At 39.9% G+C, this 16,603-nt stretch overlaps 1 protein-coding gene across 4 annotated transcripts in view; it reads right to left on the bottom strand.

Moving 5' to 3' along the window:
• The window catches only part of CTNNA2 (catenin alpha 2), a 790,749-nt gene that overhangs the window by 693,537 nt on the left and 80,609 nt on the right, over positions 1 to 16,603 (bottom strand). For all 4 annotated transcript variants that reach the window (XM_084626180.1, XM_084626177.1, XM_084626178.1 and 1 more), the window contains one exon: positions 2,723 to 2,829. In XM_084626180.1, coding sequence (XP_084482306.1) covers positions 2,723 to 2,824 — 102 coding nt within the window. In that variant the 5' untranslated portion in view covers positions 2,825 to 2,829. The remainder of the gene's footprint in view (positions 1 to 2,722; positions 2,830 to 16,603) is intronic.

Here is a 16,603-nt window from a genome sequence, read left to right on the forward strand (position 1 = left end):
GTTTCTATTGTTGGATAAAATGATGTTACAAAGTCACGTATAATTATTTATATTATGTACATTGGTCTTGCTGATCTTAAGCCCATCAACACCAAACCTGACCAAGGCAAATGCAGAAACCTGTGTATAAATCACTAGTCCCAACCAAACAGGAGCTTTACTGTTTTCGTCTGAAGTCTTCAACCATCCTCTCAGAGACCATGGAACTTTTCCCCTGGCAGACTTTTCACCCTTTAGTAAAGGCTACTTTCTGCTGACCTATTACTGCCTAACAGAGTCAGCCTGCTATAACTTCGCCTGACTTCCCTCTCTATCAGCAGGACCAGAGCGAAAGATAACTCATAACCTAATTTGTCACCCCAACTCAGCATGTTAGGATCTTGCAGATTTTAAAAGAGCCCTCCACATTGGCAGCAGATTTATCTGTCTAGGTTTGTCAGGAGAGTTCATTAACATGTTAAATGAAAGCCACACCCATGTGACATTCCCCTGGTGTTATCTGGACCGGTGATCTGCTAGGTCACTCCAATCCTCAACTCCGGGAGCCAGCCTTACCCTGCTCTACTGTGAGAACCCCCACTCCCAGGTTGTTCTCGCACAGCCTCAAGCATGTAAGCTGCTCCCAGCTACATGAGTGAACACTTTTGGCCAGCCCCTGCTTGGATTGTGCAAGCAAATGATGCTAGCCAATATTTCCAGTCCCAGACACAAGCCTATTTCCCCTTGTTTTTTCCTACCCCCCCCCCCAAGACGTTCTTGTTAAACCCTTGATTTGTGCTGGAAATGGCCCACCTAGATTAACATACACAATGTAAGGAGAATGGTCACTTTGGATAAGCTATTACCAGCAGGAGAGTGAGTTTGTGGGGGGGGGGGGGTGAGAAAACCTGGATTTGTGCTGGAAATGGCCCAACTTGATTATCATACACATTGTAAGGAGAGTGATCACTTTAGATAAGCTATTACCAGCAGGAGAGTGGGGTGGGAGGAGGTATTTTTTCATGTTTTGTGTGTATATAATAAGATCTTCTACACTTGCCACAGTATGCATCCGATGTAGTGAGCTGTAGCTCACGAAAGCTTATGCTCAAATAAATTGGTTAGTCTCTAAGGTGCCACAAGTACTGCTTTTCTTTTTGCGAATACAGACTAACACAGATGTTACTCTGAAACATGTTGGAGTGTCCAGTTATGCCCACTGTATGCTGCAAGCTTATATGAGCTTGTCAATTTAACAAAGACATTGATATGTACCAGGATTGTTAACCCAAGGGGAGTCTCTGATCACTTCAAACCAAAAACGCTGCTTCAGGTAGAACAAACAAACAAATGTATTAACTACAAAAGATAGATTTTAAGTGATTATAAATCAAAGCACAACAAGTCAGATTTGGTCAAATGAAATAAAAGCAAAACACATTCTAAGCTGATCTTAACACTTTCAGTGCCCTTACATACTTAGATGCTTCTCACCAAAGGCTGGCTGGTTGCCCTTCAGCCAGGCTCTCCCCTTTCATCAGCACTTCAGTCACTTGGTGGTGGTGTCTGTAGATGGAGGTGGAAGAGAGATAGCATGGCAAAGTTCTCTCCCTTTTATCATGTTCTTTCTTCCCTCCTGGCTTTGCCCCCCCCGTTCAGAGTCAGGTGAGCATTACCTCATCCTAGTCCCAAACTGACCAAGGGAAAGGGGGTGACTCACTCGAGAGTCCAACAGATCCTTTGTTGCTGCCTAGTCCAGTGTCCTTTGTTCCTGTGAGGCTGGGCTGGGTTTGTCACATACGTGCCCTGATGAAATGTGAACTGCCCCTCTACTCCTGGAGAGTTTTGCCTGGGCTTGTTTTAAGCCATGAAGACACATTTTCAGCCGTATAACTATATGCATGAAATTACAACCTATAACATTACTATAACAACAATGCTCAGTGCATCATGAGCCTTCTGAAGACACCCGACATGACAAACTTTGCACTGGATATCACACAATCAAATTATAAGGATGAACACGGTGAGAACATGGGGGTACAGAGTGACATAACCCATTTGATCACTTCATAAATCTCAAAAGGTCATGTAGCCAAGGTTTACCTTATCCTGGGTTGTCAAATGTAATTTGAAGAAAAATATAAAATACCTTTTTGTCCCAACATATAAAGGGCAAGACAAACATATTACTGGTGGCAGCAATTTTGCTGGAAAGTGACATCATTCAACATGAGCAGTATGGGAGCCTCATATAAAAAAGATCATTTAAAAATAGAATTTTTGTTTAATATCAGTTTTACTTTCACTGTAGAAGCCAACATTAATCTCAAAAGAAAGCCTACCCCTTGTCCTTCAGACCACTCCCCAAGGTCCACCTCTGCCATAATGTCTGTAAGAAAACTGCCAATTAATAATGACGTAAGGGACAAAAGGGGATAGTTGGCATTTACTTTATATATAATTGTTAGAAGAATAATTGCAGATTGTCATTATCTATTATAGCTATATAAAATTGTATTTGTCTGATTTTATTCCTCTCCCACGATTTTTTTTATGACATTTGTCTTAGACTGCAAAGACTCTAAAGCAAGAACTCCTGAATGTGTGTTTGCACACTGCCTCGTGCAAGGAGACTGCCTGGGAGCCCTTTAGCACTACTGTAATAAAGAATAACCATACATTGAGATATAGCATCACACTCAAGACAACAGCTAACTACTGTACAAAAAAATCAACTTACCTGTGTAACAAGGGGTTCCAAGAGCCTCTCTACTGTAAGAGTCCTGATTTCCAAACTTTTTGGGTCCCATTTTAAAATGATAGGTGAAGTTGCAGAAGTCATGCTCCCTAGAAGAGACAAAATCACATAAACCTATGTAAATTATTCAGTCTGTGTATTTTTAGATATTACATAAAAAGGAGTACTTATATATTCTATGCACACAAGATATACAGCAAATATTCCTGCATCACTTATCTACCTCCCATATGTACACAAGACCCACAACTAATTTCACAAAATGTTTGAATTAATTCACAAGGTCCCTTTCCCGCTACATCCTCACTGAACTCCTTCAACACCCACTTTTGTCATGCTGCCTACATTTGATCTAGTTGCAGTGCTGCCAACTCTTGCAATTTTATCATTAGTCCGGCAATATTTGATGTTTTTCTCAAAGCCTCTGCTCTTGGAAAAATGTAATTATGTGAACATCTCAGCATTTATTTACAAAACGAAAAGGAAGTGTACAGCCTCCACTACTGCAGAGAACAGCTTGAAGATGTGAACCATAAAGGCTCAAAATCCAGAACACTTATAAAAAGAAACAAAATGTATTATTTTTAAAAATCTCATGATTTGGTGGGGAGAGGCTAACTCAGAATTTTTGAAGGTTTGGGGTTAGCAGTACTATGTTGACTTGTATAAAAGCTAACCATTTGTTGTTCCTCTTCCTCTAACCTCTGTCTACCTAGCTGTCTTTAGACAGTGAGCTCACTGGGTTAATTTCTGAAAAGTGCCTAGCATAGCATGAGCACTGTCACATAAAAATAATAAATAATAATAAAAGTAGCAATAATAATGTTTTACAATGTCTTGTATAGCTGAGATCAGAATAATACCTTCTATATTTAATTAACCCGGACATTTAAAATGGTTTTCTTAATCCAAACTAATTACTGCCTACACTAAACCACAGAGGAATGTATTTGAGTAATATGAAAGGCATGTTATAATTTACAAAAGCAGAGGCATTCAGGCACATACCCTGAAATGTGCAATCCATAGCACGTACTTAGTACTGTAAGTATTGCCTACCACCAGACAACATCTGATGGAGGGATTTGTAATAGGAAGGACTTGCCCTGTATGATTCAGGAGAGTTGCCGTGCCCATTAACTACCACTCAGAACCATAGGTAGGTAAATGCAGATCAAAGGCATTTCACAAAAGACAAAGAGATATTTATCTTGTCCACACACTACCTAAAATATATCATAAGCCAATACAAAAGCAGAGTGTAATACCACAGAACCTAACTAATCCATGCTCCTTATAATTTGCAGATGCAAAAAGAGTCCTCTCTTCTCTCTTGTTTGCAGACATTTTGCAAACTGAATGTTGGTGTGAGCATTTGATCAAGATACTTACAGGCTACATCTAGTGATGCTTAAACCCATATTGGTCAGCTCCAATGCGGTCAGACAGGTACTAACAATGAACCCTTAAGAGTTTACTTTTTTACACCCTGTAACAAGCAAGTGTTGTCATTGCCAATTACTGAATTCAACCAAAAAGCAATTTGAGACAGTTCATGATTATTTCTAATCTTAATCCAGATAAGATTTACAACCTCCTTTCTCCCCAAGGCCTTTCCTCCCTATTTCTTTCCTCCTTCTTGCTGATCAACAGTTTTTCCTTTGCACCTAAATTCACAGTGGACATAATTTTTTAGATAATACTGGTATGGGGGGTGGAAAGGTCAGTGTTGACTCTTTTTTTAAGACAGATTCTCTTTGTCACATTTTAAACCATCTGGAGACATCCTTATTGGTCAGAGGCCTTCCTTTTAGAAACTTCCCCTTATTTCATTAGTTATTCTTTGAACAAAAATATCATTGACATTGTTAATTCATTATGACCAGACTATACTCCACCTAGCAGAGCAGACATTGCTAGAAGTTTTCTGGATCCAGTATGTGAAGGAAATTGAAATGTTTGCAAAAAACATTGATGGGAAATTCATTAATCTGAATCTTGATGGGTGGAGCAATGCACACAATGATCACATAATATGCACCTGTGTGACGACATAAAATGGGATTATCTTTTTTACAGAAACAATTGATGCATCAAGAAATGCCCATACAACAGACTACTTAGAAGTAGTATCAGTAAAAGCTGTAACAAACTGTGAACAAAAATTTAAGTGTCAGGAGTGCAGCTTTATCAGAGAGAATGTTGTAAATTTAGCAAAGATGAGGAGAAATCTAGAAGAGGACAATGAAGGGAACCTGAAACTTGAAGGGAATCTGAACCTTGAAACATATGGGTTCAGTGCTCATTTGATTAATCTTTTAGACAAAGACTTAAGTACAACTCCGGGAATAAAGGAAAATGTCAAAACTGCAAAAATACTTCTGTAACAACCACTTTGCTTCAGCTTCACCAAAGAGAGCAGGAGGATGCAAATTAATTCTCCCCTAAGATGTATGATGGAATTCAGTGGTTGACTGTTTTGAGTTATTAAGGACTGGCCTATTCCGATGACAATTTGTGAAGAAAATTGTGACAAAACATATGGAAATAACACAGCTAAAGTAGTCAACATTGGACTGAAGAGAAATGTAGAAGATATGCTGAACATACTGAAAGCTATTTCTGTAGCCTTGGACTAACTGCAGAAAGAATGCTACTTCATTGCTGATGCTGCTGAAATTTGCAAAGCGCTTCAAGAGACACTGAAGAAAGAAACACCCAACAACAAAGGAAAATTGCAGGCAGTAAAGAAGCTGATGGATCAAGCAATTAATCTACCTCATTTTTTTGGCCAATATTCTCCCCCCCCAAAGTATCAGGGTAGATTCCTAACTGCTAAAGAAGATGATGCTATATGACATGGACATCTAATAATCATCATTGTCATGCCAACCATACTAAATTTAAGGGTTCAAGGTGAACCATTCAAGCTGTACATGTTTGCTGAAGAAGTTTTAAAGAAAGTCACACCACTGAACACACCACTGTAAATCACTAGCTAAGCACCTGGAACAAGAGTCTGTTGAAGTGCTAAACCAACTTTTGACAGCAGTAGCCTCTTCTTCAGGCACAGAAATAATATTGTCTTCATTTGGATTAATTAATTTAAAGATGAGAAATCGATTGGGAGTTGAAAAAGTAGGAAAACTCGTCTTTCTCTTCCAGTTTATGAATAAAAATGAGACAGGAAGGAATGAGATCTACTAGTTTTAACAGTTTAAAGGACAGCTTAAATAACTTAAAAGACTGTTGTCTCACTTTCAAGAGACGTAGGTGAGTAGAAATTTAAGCTACAGTCATTTTCATCTAGGCATATTTGAAAATTTCTCCAGGTTGAACTGAAATAATCAGTTTAATACACTGTCTAGTAAATAAGCAGTATATAATTCACTATTTTCTAATATACTAAAATGTACTATAAATAAAAATCTTAAAATATTAAGCTATATAATTGCTTAAATAAATGTATATGGTTATAGAGCACTGTTCTAGGTAGCAAAAAGATGTATCAAATCTAGTATAAAGACGCCATTTAGTTGTGAATCAACATGTTTTAATGATATCAACCAATAAGAAAACACCTGTATTTAGAAAATAACAAAGTACAAATGGAAAAATTGATTAAAATCAAGGCTTTCCAATTTGTGATTTAAACCATAACTTAAATTGCCTTGCTTTAAATCAATCTACCCTGATTGCAAAATCAACACAGTTAAGCAAAACAAACAAAAATGTTAAGTTAAATAATTATTCATTCTATTTCATTAACTAATGCCACCTGAACAATTCAAAATGAAAAAGAAAGTGAATAGGGGTTACACTCCTGAGCATAATCTGTTAGGATTAAAGATTTTCCTTGCAACTGATAGGGAATTCTTTCCTAGCCGAAAAAAACAGTCAAACAAGGAATAGGTTGCATAATGACAGCTTTCAGTGTAGCAGCTGTGTTAGTCTGTATTCGCAAAAAGAAAAGGAGGGTTCACTTCAATGAAGTGAGCTGTAGCTCACGAAAGCTTATGCTCTGATAAATTTGTTAGTCTCTAAGGTGCCACAAGTCCTCCTTTTCCTTTTAAGGAATAGGTTGTTGATCATATTCTGTTCACATATTCTGTTATCTCTTCTAGCCAAACAAGCAAAAACATTACTTCACATATTGTATTTAAACACAAGAACCTCACAGCCCTGAAGTATTGCAGTGTACTTAGGCCAGATGGGACACTGGCAGACCAGGAGCCAGCTCATGCCAAGGCCCCAGGCCTCAATGAACATTTACAAATGCATAGCTGGAAACCAGATAGATGCTGCATGTATTTTTCTCACTCCACTATGCCCCATGTTACAATGTAACAGTGAACACTTGCATTGTATATATCCCTGATAACTGAAAGTGCTGCAGCCTGGGGGAATTACGAAGGTTAAGATTTTGTCACGGTTATCTTTAGTAAAAGTCACGGACAGGTGGCAGGCGTACAAAAAGAAAATTAATGGGAGCCATGACCTGTCCGTGACTTTTACTAAAAATAATGAGGGGAGAGAGGGTGGGGTGTTGGGAGGGAAGGAATGACAGCTGGAGCCCCATGGTGTGGACTGACAGCCCCAGTCCCGCCGTCATGGTGGGGATGGGTGGGGGAAAGCACAGTCCCAGCTTCAATCCTGACTGAAGCCATGGGGCAGGGACAAACAGCAGCAACTCCAGCTCCAGCCACACCTGAAGCCATGGGAGGGGAGATGCACAGCCCAGGGTCTAGAACTGGCCACAGCCATAGGGATGGGGGGGGGGATGCACAGCCCCAGTCCCAGCTGAAACCAAAGGTGAGGGGCTCACATCCCCGACTCCCACCCCAGCTTCTAACAACTGAAGCCGAAGTCATGGAGCTCTGGTAAAGTCACAGAATCCATTACTTCTGTGACCTCCATGACGGAATTGTATCCTTAACAATTACACACCTTCTGGTGGGGGATTGTGACCACCTGGATGATAATCACTGAGCTAACAAGGTAATTGGGGAGAATATAAGGAGAGGAAACAGGAAGCAAAGGCAGCTGAGGAAGGAGCTCAAGAGGAGCTCAGAGGGTGAGCCTGGGCTGAAGGATTAGGGCTACAGGGAAGTCTGTCCTCGCTATAAGCCCATGTTGGATGTTCTGGTGATGTAAGAGGGAAATATATGCACACCTTGGTGAAGGATAAACAGCCTGCTGTGTGTTTATGACTGCGGAACCACCTGAACTAGTGCCCTGTGACACACTGTAACACGCTGTAACACTCTGTAACTAAGTAACCCATCAAACACAACAAATGTGTAATGCAAATGAAGGACTATAGCAGGAAGGTGCGAATCCCTGCATATTTCAAAAAAATAAAAGGTCATGTGTGACGATCAAAGACTCTAAATGCTTTCCTCTCTCTCCGCATCATCAAAGAAAGAGCCCATGTCGGTAGTGACTCTGTCAACTTGTTTTTCTGTGACAAGAAGCTATAAGTATGGACACAAGGAAAAAATCTCCATCTCTGGACTGTTTGGATTCTAACGGGGCAGAATAACCAAACAAGAAGACAGGGATCCCCAGAATTATTCTGGGTGGCCCTGAGAGACTTTTGAGAAACGGGCAGATTACTACATCTCTGCTACCATTTGGAATTATAGACTGTGACGCACCTGTGCATATATTTTACCTGCATTAATCTCTCAATAACTCTCATTTCTTTTTCCTCATTAATAAACCTTTAGTTAGTTTGCTATAGAACTGACTACCAACATTGTCTTTGGTGTGAAATTTAGGAAACAAATCAATCTGGGTGAGTAACTCGTCTGTTGGCATTGGGTGCAGCCTGATTATTTTGTGGGTTTTGGTGCAAGTGACCATTTATCACACAGACTAGCTTGCCCAGTATCTAAGGGGACTGTCTGTGACTCCATTTTAAGACTATTGCATTACTTTAGGAGTTCAATTTGGTACTGTCTTGGTGAAATCTAATTATAGAACATACCAACAGTTGGGTGTCTGCCCTGAGGTAGGCACTCATGGCCATAAGCCACTCCAGACACCATGACCCCACATTTCTGCCACCCTATTATGTAGAAGGAGGAGAACCTATGCTATCTGTCAATAGATGATAACCACAAGACTTAATATTATTAATATTTTTGTTTAAATATAAAATATTATTTTTTTAGTGTGACAGAGAAAAGGTTCAGGAAAAAGTCTCTCTTTTCATCTTACTTTCCCAGCTCAGAAAGAAAGCCAATATTTTCCAAGAGAGAGATGGTGGTAGAAGTAATATCTTTTATGTAAGCTCAAAAGTTTCTCTCTCTCCAACAGAAGCTGATACAGTAAAAGATATTACCTCATGCACCTTGTTTCTCTAATATCCTGGGACTAACAGGGCTTCAACATTGCAAACAATCTTTTCCAAGTTACTTTAATTTTCTTGCTTTTCTCCAGGAGTTTCTGCTTTGCAAAACTTTCCATTTTGAAAACCTATATTGACCATGTAGTTAGATAAGCAATAATCCAATGTTTCTTGAAACTGAAGTTAGTTTGGGTGTAAACACTTATAATTTACAGGTATGTGCTGCTCTTTATTCAGACTAAGTTTCACTGAACTAAACTATGACCAGCATCTTTCTAAATGTTTATTGGAGAGGACATGCAGTTCCTCAGTACAAAACCTGACTGAAAAACATTCACCATTGTTCCACTGACTTTGATTTAAAGTCCAGACCTTGAAGCATGTTGTCAACAGTGGAAATCCCTGAGCCAGAGAGTGTGATGAGTCATCAGAGGCAATTACCTTCTGATAGGCCCCATGCCAATCAACTGGGTCCAGCCAATCACAGGCAAAGACCCACCCAAATGATCCCAAGGTAGATATATAGGCTCTTAGGGGAAGCAGTCTCTTCAGTCTACTCAGCATCACTACCTGGTCAGGAACACTCCCACTGCCAGTAGTGTCAACCCACTGCCCTTGCTCCTGCTCCTACTCCAGTCTGTGTCCGTTTCCATAGTAGCGTGGGCCCGTGTCAGTGCAGAATCCTAATGTCAGTGGAATTCTGCATGGGTAGTCCACACTACCCTGAGCTTTTAAAAAACAAAACAGACATATTTTACTGTATGTGAGGCTTTTTCTTTTCCACTCATGGAAAACAGGGAGGAATCAAACTCGAGTCTACCACACTACAATGTGTTGACTTCATCCATAGTGTAACGATCTTGGGGTTCATTAAATAACAAACTAGTGAATGGGAAAGGAATACAACCTTCATAAAATAAACTGGAGAGCCTCTCTGCTGAACTGCTGCACACAGCCATGCTATGTTTCCAATTCTAGTCTCCAGGGCACATCACCAAATTCCCACATTCACAACACTATCCCTTATGAGGGAGTGTGTCCAAATCACAATCTTTCATAAACATCTCTCTACACATAAAGAAAAGGAGTACTAGTGGCACCTTAGAGACTAACAAATGTATTTGAGCATAAGCTTTCGTGAGCTACAGCTCACTTCATCGGATGCATTCAGTGGAAAATACAGTGGGGAGATTTATATACATAGAAAACATGAAACAATGGGTGTTACCACATACACTGTAAGCAGAGTGATCACTTAAGGTGAGTTATTACCAGCAGGAGAGCGGGGAGGAAAAAAACTTTTGTAGTGATAATCAAGGTGGGCCATTTCCAGCAGTTGACAAGAACGTCTGAGGAACAGTAAGGGGTTGAGGAGGGGGGGAAAAACATGGGGAAATAGTTTTACTTTGTGAAATGACCCATCCACTCCCAGTCTTTATTCAAGCCAAAGTTAATTGTATCCAGTTTGCAAATTAATTCCAATTAAGCAGTCTGTCCTTGGAGTCTGTTTTTGAAGTCTTTTTGTTGAAAAATTGCAACTTTTAGGTCTGTAATTGAGTGACCAAAGAGATTGAAATGTTCTCCAACTGGTTTTTGAATGTTGTAATTCTTGTTGTCTGATTTGTGTCCATTTATTCTTTTACGTAGAGACTGTCCAGTTTGACCAATGTACATGGCACAGGGGCATTGCTGGCACATGATGGCATATATCACATTGGTAGATGTGCAGGTGAATTAGCCTCTGATAGTGTGGATGATGTGATTAGGTCCTATGATGGTGTCCCCTGAATAGATATGTGCACACAGTTGGCAACGAGCTTTGTTGGAAGGATAGGTTCCTGGGTTAGTGGTTCTGTTGTGTGCTGTGTGGTTGCTGGTGAGTATTTGCTTCAGGTTAGGGGGCTGTCTGTAAGCAAGGACTGGCCTGTCTCCCAAGGTCTGTGAGAGTGATGGGTCGTCCTTCAGGATAGGTTGTAGATCCTTGATGATGCGTTGGAGAGATTTTAGTTGGGGGCTGAAGGTGATGGCTAGTGGCGTTCTGTTATTTTCTTTGTTGGGCCTGTCCTGTACTAGGTGACTTATGGGTACTCTTCTGGCTCTGTCAATCTGTTTCTTCACTTCAGCGGGTCAGTAATAGCTCACCTTAAGTGATCACTCTCTTTACAGTGTGTATGGTAACACCCATTGTTTCATGTTCTCTATGTATATAAATCTCCCCACTGTATTTTCCACTGAATGCGTCCGATGAAGTGAGCTGTAGCTCACGAAAACTTATGCTCAGATAAATTTGTTAGTCTCTAAGGTGCCACTAGTACTCCTTTTCTTTTTGCAAATACAGACTAACACGGCTGCTACTCTGAAACCTCTCTAAACATAGTTAGTGTTCTACCAAATTCATGATCCATTTTGGTCAAATTCGCAGTCATAGGATTTAAAAAACCCGAAATTTCATGATTTCAGCTATTTAAATCTGAAATTTCACAGTGTTGCAATTGTAGGGTACTGACCCAAAAAGGAGTTGTGTGTGCGTGGCCGGGGGGGTTGGGAGGAAGAGGAAGCGGGGAGTTGCAAGCTTATTTTGTAGAGTGGGGGGTTGCATTACTGCTACCCTTACTTTCTGCACTGCTGCTGGCCAGGAGTCTAGCTTTCAAGACAGAGCCTCCTCCAGGAGCAGCGCAGAAGTAAGGATGGCATGGTATGTTACTGGAACCTTAATTTCTGTGCTGCTGCCTGCAGAGCTGGGCCCTGTCAGCAGCTACCACTCTGTGACTGCCCAACTCGGAAGGCAGCATCTCAGAAGGAAGGGTGGCATGGTATGGTATTACCACCCTTACTTCTGTACTGCTGCTTGCATGGCGCTGCCTGCAGAGCTGGGCACCTGGCCAGCAGCCGTCGCTCTCTGGCCGCCCAGATCTGAAGGCAGCACAGAAGTAAGGGTGGCAATACTGTGACCGCCTAAAATAACCTTGTGACCCCCTGCAATTCCCTTTTGGGTCAGGACTCCCAATTTGAGAAACTCTGGTCTCCCCCATAAAATCTGTATAGTTTAGGGTAAAAGGACACAAAAGACCAGATTTCACAGGGGGAAGACTGGGGGGGGGACCAGATTTCACCATTCGTGATGCGTTTTTCATGGCCATGAATTTGGTAGGGCCCTATACATCATATAGCCCTTTTCCTTCCAAGTCACACAAGTTTCCTTTTAACTACTACCTGGACTACAGTCCAGGTTCCAGGTTAGAATGCACATCATCTAATTAAGTTTGCAGCTACGTAAGGGTAACAGGAAAAATAGTAATTAGCTTTCCATATGTAAAGCAATACTCACTGAACAGAATAAATATATAATTTCCTAGAAAGATGGGAACTAAAATACTAGATCAGGCCTGTGGCCCATTTTATCCAGTATCTCAGTCTCAGTAGTGCCTAGCACCAGATGCTTAAGATGAGGTGCAAGAAAGCTGTACTACATGTTATGTCACCAGCAATAATGAAGTGACAGTATTGGAGGAACACAGAGCGGTACTCCTAACACGACATTTACTAGTGGAAGGAGATAATTGTAGCATGAAGAAGGCTTGAAACATAAGGCTTTGTATGTGAGGCCTTGTATCAGAGGCCTCATACCAGGCCTTACTACAATAATGTCAGGCAAAGGATACTTGTTTATTTAAAAAGGAAGACACAGGAAGGACAAAGCAGAAAAATAGAAATAAGAGTAACAAGAGTTGCAACAAGCAAGAATGAAATAATACCTTAGTCCTTTGATAAAGGCTTACATTTTCAAAACCCAGTGGAAATATGAACTAAATCATTCTCAACAGTCCTGTGTAGTAAATAGGTAATATCCCAGACAAAAACAACAAACAAACAAACAACAGTTCATTCAGAGTTAAGTTTGAGCAGACACACCGCTAATGCATTTAGAAAATTCCTTAATGGAACATTGCAGTTTTAAAAAAAAAAATCATTGGGAGGCATGAAAGTGCACAGTTCAGATAAACTAAGCAACTTGAGCTCTGCTTCCCTACTACCAGCAACCTCCCATCTCTCACCTAGCGGAGCCCTCATATATGTTGTGACATATGGTTTTAAACGAATCAATCTACAACACTTTAAATCCGTTTTTATAAGGGATTTGAGAACTCCACATCTTATATGCAGAAAAGCCATGCTGTTTAAAAAATGTATGTGGCATGTAGTAAATGTGTTCTAAATCTGATTCTCTGACCAAAAAGGGTGATCTTTCGCCACTACGCTATCTTTTACTCTCAGAGCGTAAGTCACAAACTAAGTGTTCTCTGCTTACCTGATTTATATTTGTTAGTAGAAAAATATTTTAAAAAATATAGCTACCCTATTTGGAGGCACATGTGTTTTAAGAATCTATGTTTCCTCCTCCAAGGAGCTTAGCTTCTGTAGATCTCATTAGAGTGTAAGTGACTTGCCCAAAGTCACACTATGCATCAGTGCAAGAGCCAGGACTGGGACTCAACAGATCCTGGTTCCCAGCCTTTTCCTCAATCCAGTGGCCTGTGCTACCTGTCACAATGGGTAGGGACAGACCAAAAGAATCAGACTTGACGTAGAGGAGGACACAAAGTAGAAAGAATCTGAAAGGTAATTGTGCAAGAAGTAGGGGAAAAAAACAAATTCAGGGAAATATGAAAGGAAAGAGGTAGACAGGAAGAAAGAAAGATACAAACACAGAAAAGGAAAAGAAGATGACAGAAGTAGGCAGAGAGGAGAAACAACCTGTGGGTACGAGCACCTGTCATCAGTCACTGACAAACAGCACAGCTGTAAGCAGATCTGTCTGAAATAACAGCAGTTGACATTGGAGGCCCAAACCACCTTACCTAAAGAAGAAAATTAAAAGATGGGACAGGATGGTTTGGAGGGATATTTGTCTCTGTTTATTTGAACTACACATTTTTGACATACCTGTTTATTTTGTTTCTTGTGTGTGCTGCCTTTTCTCTCCATAAACTTAAACAAGAAAAATAACCAAAACATGGTTACACACATACCACACCCATACACATGAGGGTGGCAAGGCCAACTGCTCAAGTCAATAACAATTAGAGGGTGATTGCTTGACTCAGAAAGGAAAAACAATACGGTCAAGTTGTAGGTGTTTAATTAAATTTTTTCCAACTAGTTTTTCAATAGCCACATGTAAGAACATAAGAACATGTAAAATTCCTAACTCTATTTTTTTTTCTGCCATGCAACATAAGAATGCACTTTTGTACAAAGAATAATTATGACCATCGAGAAGAAAAGCGCCTCAAAAGTACCTAGGGTTACTTAGGCTTAAGTCTCATTTTGAAAAGCACCTAAGTCCCATTGAAAGACTCTTACATCACTTAGACACTAGACAATTTTATCCTGGATCACTAGCCACTATTCATTCACACACAGCAGCTTAGCCCCATCGGCTCCTACGACCTCAGATGGAAACCTGTACAACCTATTCTAATGGGCTGTAACAGACCAATACCTCTGAGCTCACCACCACTCTTGGTTCACTTGGAACCAGACTGAAAGCTCATTGAAGTCAATAGGCTTTGGATCAGATCTTTGTGAAAAATGATATTGAGAAATGGATTACTGACTGGGTTGGGTGAATTCATACCATATGGTACAGTCTGACCCTAGCACGAATTGTCTCCCCTCATAGAAGCGGAGGAGACCCTCAATTTCTATTTATTGCTAGTGAGCACCTTCATGAATATCAGATGTTCTCATTATCTACATATTTCACAGTATGGACCAGTTTTCAGACACTTTTCATCATTTTGTGGCAATATCAATGCAATATTCCCTCTTCTTTTAAAGTAGGTAGACATAATTTGTGGATTAAGACAACCAAAAGGAATATCTATTTCATTTTCACATCTTGCACCAGATGTATGCCGTTACTCAGTAAGCATGTTTAACTACTGGAGATTTTTTTTATTCAAAATATCTAGCTATTGGCATTTATAAAATACTTAGTGTAGTAAGCAGTAATTATCTTTGCTTTAAAGTGGTTGACAATTTGTGCTCCAAATATCATACAGTAGACTAATCCAAATGTTAACAACTCCTACAAGAAGCCCTTTCTAAAATGTAGCCTAAACCTTTCCTGCTCAAGCTTTTATTTGTGAAAATATGAGATCCCTTCCTTACAAAGTATCACTGTGCCTACTCCTAAATTCCTGTACTAGAAAACTTTAATGAAATCACACCTTAGTCTCTCTGCATCTCTTTCCTCAAAAAAGATTCCTTCCATTCTTTAGGTCAACCTTCCATATTGTCCTCCTCTGTGCTCTCTGTAATAACTAGAGATCTTTTAAATTAAGTTACCTAAATTTCATTACAATGTTCCAGAAATATGCAGAAGTGCCATGCAGAAATGCAAAAAACAAAACAAAAAACCCCATTTCTTTAGATTTAATATGTATTCTTTGTTTAAAGCAACCTATCCCCCCTATTAGGATACGGATACTGCTCATATCACCTCTAAATGCCTTTTTTGCCTGTCTCATTAATATTTAATTGGTATTTCATGTTTTTGTTCTTCTCAGCCCAGAAACAACACATTTCCTGAATTTAAAAGAATATTTTAGTCATCTGACAATTTACCCAACAAGTCCAAAAGCTCCTACAATTTCACTATATCCACCACTGTGTCAACTATCTCATGCTTCAGTACCATCTGCAAGTATGGATGCCACACAAATACAGTAGTTCAATTTTCCAACTCAGTAATTAATTTGTTAAAGAGGATTGCTCTCCACACAAAACCCTGTGGGAACCCAATTGTCATTTCACTCCAGGAGGATTTTGTGCCATTAATGATAACCCTCCTCACTGTTCCTGCCAACTTGCACATATTTTCTCATCAGTGCTGATATCTAGATTTATCATCTTGTTCAACAATTGTCTGTGGGGCAACTTACTAAAAGCCTTATTGAAATCCAGGTAACTCACATCCACTGCCATGCTTTCGTTATTTTTTTCGCTCCTTCAAAGATGTTAGATTTCTTTGACCTAATCTATTCTTAGTGAGCCCCTGCTCAAGAGAGCCTAAACTCTCATATTCATTTCTAAAGCACTACGTCAGGATTTGTCTTTGATGGAGTCCAACTATGCCATTCTATAATTATTCACTTCTCTCCAGCTAATTTTTTTTAAAGTAATATAATCACAGAAATTAGAGATGGAAAAGACTCATTAGATCTTGTAGCCTGACTTCGTTTTCCCATACTGACAGGAAGTTTGCCTGATATTCATCTTAACTTTTCTGTTTGTTTGTTTTTTTAAATTTTAATCACAATTCATCATGGGAAGCTCTTGAATTCTCATAAGCTGTTTTGCTCCTCTGGTCCATTGGACCATTCTGCCCTGCTAGGGATTTGATCAGGAGAGTGGTTTTATAAGCCACTTCTGAAATACTGGTTTCAGAGTAGCAGCCGTGTTAGTCTGTATCCACAAAAAGAAAAGGAGTACTTGCGGCACCTTAG

The sequence above is a fragment of the Lepidochelys olivacea genome, assembly GCF_965140295.1.
Source record: "Lepidochelys olivacea isolate rLepOli2 genome assembly, chromosome: 4".
Lineage (NCBI taxonomy): Eukaryota > Metazoa > Chordata > Testudines > Cheloniidae > Lepidochelys > Lepidochelys olivacea.